Consider the following 8,477-nt stretch of genomic DNA (forward strand, 5'->3'; position numbering starts at 1 on the left):
CCTCCTAGTAAGTGGAACTTTTTCAGGCACTTTTAAGGCAAAGAGAATTAGGGAGGTCAAATTCATGTTTTACTGCAATTCATTGCTATAGAGTATGGGGAGAACCAATGCAAATGCTGTTTTGTTTATACCCCAAAGAGAGCACAGTAACACTCTATGTCTGGAAAAAGACTGACAAGAAAAACACTTCTGGGTAAAGCAATGAATTCGTCTATTAAAAATAACATTCTGATAGATGAATTTCATGGAAATATACTTTCAATATTTTCATTAAACGATACATTTATACTACAAAAGCTTTCTGCCTTCCAGATATTCATGCGTTGAGGTCATTAGCATTTTTTAGCTTGTTTTTGATGCATGCAGCCATTGATATGTGGAATAATTTAAAGCTGGTTTTTCCCTCACCAGTAAGAAACATTATTACAAGCAGAAAGCTTGAGTCACTGTGTGGTACATTATCTCCAGCAACAGAGTGAAAAAGAAAAGAGAAAAACTTTAAAAATGCACATTTAGCCATTTTCATCAGGAATTAGGCTCATGTTTCACCTCTGTATGAACCATGGCCTCAGCACAGTCAGACTATTATGGGAGCAGACTTGGAAGGGACCACAGCATCTCCCAGGCATCCCAGCCTCATGTCTCTTCTCCCACACTTAAAACAGCAAATGCATTTACAATGGTCTGAAAGACAGTGAGTTTTGGGATTAAATTTAAAGGACTGGAAAACCAGTTACTCCAAAATTTATTCCTGAGAGCCTGCCGAGAGAGACAAGGATTTGCAAGGTGAGGAAGCAGCCATCTCAGGCCAAGACCCTTGAGGTCTCCATCAGACATCCTGACAGAGGAAAGGGATGAGGTGGGTGTACAGTGAGACCCCCTGGCACTGTGGTGACAAATTTCCTTGCATCCTCACACCGGGTTACTGTGCAGCCATCACACCTGTCACACAACTGTGTGTGGGGGCATTCTTCCCTTTATCCAGGTTTCATGGATAAGGACAGATAAAGTCAAAGCTGATGGTCTTTTTATTATAAGTTCTGTTTTCTTGTTTTTGTTTTAAAACTAACCCACTCCACAAACCAATTACTAAAAGAAGAAATATTTAAAGCAACATTAACAGTGGACATGCTCATCAAATATGAAAAGACGCAAAGTAAGCAACACTGTAAACACAAAGTAGGCAATTACACTATGGGCTAATGAAGCAAAACATACAGAAAAAAAATTATCAGGGACGTGCACCAGGACTGGCTGCTATTGGGGCTGCTGTGGGAGAAAGCTGATTAAGATTACTTAGTACAAAAGAGGTCCTAAGTAGGATTTTTTTAGTAAAAGAGTAGGAGTGCACAGGAGATGCAGCAAATTAAGCAATGGGATAAACAAGACGTATTTAAATATTCCTGAATAATTTTTCTTAAGCGAGTGAAAGAGCAAGAGAGTGTTTTGATTATAATGCAGCAACTTCAATACAAATTCAATTAATATGAATTCTTTAAGGACAGAAATTAGCCAACATAATATGAGTCACAAACTAAAGCAAAGAGCTCAGTATAATTAAAAAATTAAAAGCATTCTACAGTTAAGGATACCACCTGCCATTATATGAGATGAAGCTAAATATCCCACAGAGAATATAAATTCTCTTCCCTTCCAGCATAGGCTTACACTGGCTGAGGCCTTGTAGAAGTGCTGCCCACTAAATACTGCCGCAATACCAAGCCCTTTCTGAGTTTCTTTAATGTACTGGATTCAGTACTCCAAGAATTTACACAGGGTCTGTAAATTGCTAATTCAGCAGCCACGCTGGTCGCTGGTGGATGACACCCACAGTGCCATGGCCAAAGTCCAGCACAGGAGCAAAAGGAACAGTGTGTTTATGACCAGAACTGTCAAGTCATCTCCTTTTTCCACTAAAGCTGCTCCAGCTGAAGAAGCCAACTTGGCTGCCTCTGGAGTGGTGGCACTGATCAGGGGCTGCTGCTGCAACACAGGACACGCAGCTTGAGCACCGGCAGGTGGGACCACTGGGCAGCCAGAGGGACACTAAATCATCCCCCACTACCATGAACAAATAAGCAAAGCTGGAAAAATCATCACCACGTAAGAACAACTCACAGGACCTTTGATGTAAAAGAAATGCTTTGGAGCAGAGGTTAAAAAATAAATACCCTGTGTACAAGATGAAGCTGGTGGAGGTAATAAAAACAAGATAAACTGTTAAGTTACAGGAGCATAAAAAATACGTATTCCCCATGTGAACTTACTCAGGAATGACCTGCTTCCTTTTTTCCCCACTTTCCTCTTTTTCTGATCCCAAGAATTAACCCAGCTCAGCCGTTCCCCAGCACTGCAGCACAAACCAGCACCATCAGCACCAGGCAAGTGCTCAATCTTAATGTTTTCCCCCTCGGCTTGCTGAGCTACAACACACAAACAAGTATGTTTATTCACCTTTCTACTCCCAGACCCCTGCTTTAGATTAAATCCCTTTTTCATTGCTCTTCCCCAGTGAGGTAGGGAGCACAAAACACTCAGCACACTCTGTCTTTATTTCTTACAGGCTGATTTGTCTGCCATCCTCTCCTAACAAGCTCTTCTCATTCCCTAGAACACTTTAATTCCTCTTCTCCACAGATGCTCCACTTTGGGTTGGTTGGGAGTTTTTGAGCACAGAAGTGTGTTCAGTATTCCCAGGGAATATGGGAATCCTAGTATGTCTTTCCTTTACTGAAATTACCTCTTCCGAGGTGCCCCTTTGCATTTTTCATGCATAAGAATGGTAGCTTATGGCAGCCTTAGGATCAGAAAAGACAAATAATGAGATGATCCTGTGTAATTCTTCAGGCTTTCAGGGATGAAAAAAGTAAAAATGTGGAATTGTTAAAGAGTAAGTCTAACAAGAGTAAAATACAAACTACGTTGCAACTCTGTAATAGAACCAAAATGTACCAAAGATGTGGTAATACAAATACAGGGCAGAAAAAAATGAGTTCACAGCAATGTATCTCAAGAGTAAGAAAAAGATTCAAAATCCCAAGAACTGGTAATACTAACAAAAAGACGCAATTACAGAATCTACCAGCTATTGGTGTGTCTCCAATAAATGACTGTGTAAACAACCACTCTGTTTCCACTGGAATCCTCTGCGCTATTTTGTTGGGTTCCCAACAAACATTTTAATGGCATTTACTGCCAAGGAGTATCCTCTCACTGCCATGATTCAAGGTCCTCAATAACTACTTCTCTGTTGTGAAATCTAATGTGAAGGACAAACCCTACCAGCCCACAGCATAACAGGTTCTAACAAATTGCTTAATTAATGTGTTCAATACAAATGACAAATTATGTTACATCCTTTACTTCCATGTCTTTAATTATCCTGTCTTTCAAAACATTTTAAGAAGTCTTACATCACACAATCAGTCTTAAAAGCCAAAGATTTACAGCTGTGGGCTGATTTCATCGTTTTATTTCCTTCTTTTTTACATATTTCAGCTCATACAGCTTTTTGCCTAGATTTAAGAACTAAGATGTATGTAAACCTATTCCTAAACACAGAATACAAGGTAAATATGAAGTGCTATGTGGAGGGAAAAAACCAACTCTGATTTAATCAATTAAAAAATGCATCCCAGTAATGTTAATGTTCAGGATAAAATAACCAAATCCTAAAAGAGTTCAATGAAAATATTTACTCAGTGACAAGCAGGAGTCAGAAAGGAAAGGACTGGACAAAACACAGGCAAAAAAGCATTAGTGATGTTCTTGTAACCTCCAGAGAAGGGAAGAAGATCCAGGAAAGGTACAATTTGATAACATCTTTTTTTCTTTTATGTTCTATATAACATATATTAACTGTGAACTAAAAAAATAGGTGTGGCAAATGAAGTTTTCACAATATTTAGAAAGGAATAATAGTTTGGGGGTTTATTTTTAGAAGTCAAATTTACTGTCACATATCTGGCACATTTGACAAACCCAGAAGCTCATGGTACATAAGAAAAATTCTTTTTAACGTCCTTGTCTGTATGATAGACTCATTAACCCCACAGGTTACTGGGCTGGGGAGGAAAACAGGTAAAAGCATATGTACATGAGACAGACTCTATTAGTCCATGTAAAGGATGGATCCTCCATCTGACATGCAAGTTCACACTTCAACATTTTCCCCATCTACTCCCACTTCAGCCTGCACTGAATTTATGCAGCTCTGGCATGGATTTCCAGTATAGTTTTAGGTCACACACTGGCAGAGAAAAAAAATTTACCATAGAAAATTCACAGCTGCTTCAAGAGACACACTGAAATGTGCAACTTGAATTTTCCCTCATATGCAGAGGCATCAAATGTACTGAAAAGAGAGGTTAAGGTCTATGTTTAAAACACGACTCAGAGGACTGGAGATGACCTTAGTCTGATACTACACACTATAACCAAAAGAATAATTATAGACTGGAAAGGGGCTTAAGAATACACTTGGATATTACAGGTCTGCTTGAGATAAGGAGCATAAAGCAGCCAGGATTAAATGTCAGTCTTAACAGTGATTTCCTTACGTCTATGACTGCACTGATAGGTGGTGGGCTTTAGCAGCTCTCCTTTATGTTAAATCACAAGAGCTTAGGGAGCAGAGACTGCTACAAAGTACAAAACCCCCAACCTGAACCTTACAAACCTCATGAACATGCTTTTAATTTTATGTATATTAGCTCTGACAGAATTGTCCCATGGAAATCTTCGGCATATTCCCACAGATTACTCACAGACTGAAGGAACACACTACAAAACACGCAAAAGCATTTAAAGAAATTCCAGTTACACTGGCTTCTGAAATGCTTCCAATTAGCTTGTGTGTGATCTTGTCTCTCTGACAGGCTCTGTAACATTCAAATTGTTCTATTAATGCATATACACACTCAGAATAAGTGCATTATTTGGTACTCAGCCAGTTGTGGCTAATGCATTAAGCAGTAATGCTCATCTCAAAAATATTATTTTATCTGGTATCACGCTTCAAATAACGGATGAGAACTGGCCTTAAGCCTTAGCCCTCCAAACAATGCAAGTTACATGGTATAAGGTCACACAGTCTGTACAATTATTTACAAAGTCTCAAGAAACTTCACTGAAAACCATTCTTTTGCTTCATGCAGTTGGCCATAATTAATTCTTGGTAGATTTTTAATCAAACTGAGTAAAAGATCAAGCTACTTCCTCATGTAGAGCTACAGTTCTTGAAAATGTCTTTTTTGGGAGTAGGATAAGTAGGCAAATTTATCAGTTTCAGCTGGAGATGATACATATTTACACAGCATGAATATATGAAATTATTAACCTTTTCCATCAGGATTCTGTTCATACTCTTTTTTTCCCTATATAGTTTTCAATAAATTTTAACATCATGTTTTATGCATCTCACTCATCAGACTCTATAGAGTCCAAAGCCTTTCTTTTTCTAGTTGAAGAAGTTGTTCCTTGAATGTTTTTCCTTAGTTATGTATTTCATTGTTTTCCTAGACCTCCTTGCTGCAGCTATGCTGGAAAACCTTGTTTAAAGGTGCTAAGAATTTGTGGAAACTCTCCTTTGCATTCCCCAAATGATACCTCACATCTCACTTGGGAATTCTCATCTTCTCAGTTATTTACAGTCTTCATCCTTGTTTTGGTAAAGCCTAGGGCAGCACATGTCTTCTGGCACACACCATAAATGAAAAGCTACATAAAATACCGCATTTCATTGCATTGAAGTCATCTGTCCCATTTAAAAGCTATTGATATTTAACCCAAGACTGATGAGAATGAACAAACTGAAAGTCGAGCACCCCTTGACATTTCAAGAAAATGTAGACCAAGGGTTAAAATGAGGACAACTCTCCCTGGCCACCCAAACAGTACTTTTCCTCAAAAGGGTCACTGTGAAGGGTAGCACAATACGGTTAGCTCAGCCTGCCCTGCTAACAGAGTCCTTGAACACCCTGTGAAAATGGGCAACACTGGGCAACCAACATCAGGAGCACCTTGAGTGCTTTGTTATATGCTCATTAGACACCTAAGAAATTGCATTCCCCCTACCTGACACACTGCTCTTAGTTTACTTATGGGGGCTACTTTTACAATTAATGCGTTTTTTACATACTCAGTTCTCTCTCTGAACCTCTTTCTTTGTTTTACCCATGGTACCCAGTCATCAGCTTTCAACTTCACACCAAACATTTTCTTTCTCAGCTTAAAAGGCTTCCAAGCTGATTTTCAGCTTAAGCAATACTAACAGAAAAAAATAAAAGAAAACAAAAAACCCAAACCCAAACAACTTGCTTAAGTAATACCAGGACTGCCTGGTAGAATTCAAGCTGACTAGAATTCGAGGGGGAAAAAACCCAACCCACATAAAACATTTTATTTTTAAGAGCTTTTCTTAGTGTTTACATATTATGCAAGCATAATTAGCAAAGAACCAGTGCTACTGCTTTTTTAAAGTAGCAGGAAAGAGTAGTAATGCCTCCATACTCCCACCTCCTTCGCACTAAGAGGCGAAAGAAAGTTACGTGAACAACGAGTGATCCATATTCCCTGGCTGTACAAAATAAGCCCTACTCCTGTACTTACTGAGGATCCCCAGATTCAGGATATGCTGATGGAACAATTGAATTGTTTGGTTTGTGGGATTTTTAGGAAGGAGTCTGTTTCTATCACAAATTCTTAAGGTGCATGTGTACAGTAGACAATCATTTCACTGCAGAAGAAGTACAAAGCTACTTTGGAACATGGACTGGAAGAGACTACATGAAAAAAGCCATTTTGCACAAATTCATCTGTCTCACGGCATGATGCCATACATTTGATATGAGAAAATGAACTAATTATTTAACATTTGCATACAAATTACTTATTTTTGGGGTTTGAGGCATGACTCTGTGTGATCTTGGGCCAGTTTCTGAATTTCTCTAAATCTCTGGTTCCTTATTTGCAAAGCAGATTAATATTAGTTATGCAGGATGGGGTGAGGCTTAATTAACTCAAGCTTGTAAAGGGCTTTCTGATCTTCAGATACTATGGAGAAGAAGGACTAGAAAAACCCATTTAAGACGTGAAGAAGCATGTAAAACCATGGCCACACAACAAACATTTGGCATATCAACTTCATACAGAAAATCTGCACTAACATTTCTTTGTAGTAGCAACAAAAATTACATTAGCAGAAAGAATAAAATATGTATATTAAAAATAATTAATTCACTTACTTCTTCCTAATTTCTAGGTCTGAAACTGGAACACATCTCAGGCCAGCTCCCAAGACCATGAGGGATGATGTTAGTAACACTGTTACCCTCAGACCTAAGATGAAAACACAACAGTATTTTACAAGTTAAGTCAGTAATGTTGCAAAAGAAACATTGCTTAAATATATATATATATATATATACATACTTACATGCAGTCTCACAGAAATAACACATATTTCTCTCAAACCATAAGCACTTTGGTGCTGATATGAATTCTAGACACATTATGAAATCCTGAGTTATTTTCTACACTTACACTCCAGAATCACAAAGGCTTACTCCTGGCATAGTAATGCACAGGAGTGTATCCAAAATCTTTACAGACATTCTTGAAAGTGAAAAGTGGTAACAAAAGTATCATCGTAAAGTACACTATTCCCTTTAGAATTAGAGGCATCGGGGAACATGCTCTACTGCGTCATCTGAAATCTAGGCAGACACAAAGAAAAATCTGGACTTGTTCATTCTTCTCCAACCACTTAATGAGCACAGACACAGCACTGTTATTGTTTTCTTTCATAATGCAGACACACATTTCATCCCAAAGAAACAACCATTTATTCAGGGGGGAAAAAGTGTGAGTATTTTTTTGCAGTCCTTGCAATCAGGGTAGATTTTTGCTGCTCTCAGCTCAAATTGTCAGAGGTTGTAAATATCATACATTAGAAAAAAGCCACAATTGACTGATTCCTTGAATATGTTTTTTCCTCATGCGATTTTCAACTGAGAAGCACTTAGATTAGAAACAACCTTATCTTAGTGCTGCAATTCCTTTTGCCAGCAGTTGTTTGCTGCTGCTAAGGTGTTTCCATCAGCAGCAAACAGTGACAGCTGAGGGGCTTAAGCTCCAGAATCTTGCAAAACACCAAAATCATAAATATGCACAATTAAAAACCACAGAGAAAATCTGCATCTGTGAAGCTGTAAATTTTGAAATAATTTCACAGCAATAAATAGAAAATAAAGGGCTTCCATGTCCTTAGTAGAATATAATAAAAATCATTAATGATGACAAACACGGAGTATCTCTAACATTTAGATAAAACTAGTAATTATCGAAAATACAGATGGTGAAAGAACCTGTCCTATGATAAGTCACCTATCAAACAAAATACCTTGATTCTTTCTAAAACTGCCCATTTTCAGAGGAGTGCTCCCTCTGTGACTCCTGTAAACAGTACAATTCAACTA

At 38.2% G+C, this 8,477-nt stretch overlaps 1 protein-coding gene across 1 annotated transcript in view; it reads right to left on the minus strand.

The window, feature by feature from the left end:
* SLC49A4 (solute carrier family 49 member 4) overlaps positions 1-7,881 on the minus strand; it is a 52,144-nt gene extending 44,263 nt beyond the window's left edge. Inside the window, exons 1-2 of the mRNA XM_042040454.1 lie at positions 7,436-7,881; positions 7,245-7,338 (exon numbers count right to left, since the gene is read on the minus strand). Of these exons, the coding sequence (XP_041896388.1) occupies positions 7,245-7,338; positions 7,436-7,511 (170 nt within the window). The 5' untranslated portion in view covers positions 7,512-7,881. The remainder of the gene's footprint in view (positions 1-7,244; positions 7,339-7,435) is intronic.
* Positions 7,882-8,477: the final 596 nt, after the last annotated feature.

This window comes from Corvus kubaryi, unplaced genomic scaffold, assembly GCF_017639235.1.
Source record: "Corvus kubaryi isolate FWS band 111438036 unplaced genomic scaffold, C.kubaryi_AGA036_p1.0 37396, whole genome shotgun sequence".
NCBI classification, from domain to species: Eukaryota; Metazoa; Chordata; class Aves; order Passeriformes; family Corvidae; genus Corvus; species Corvus kubaryi.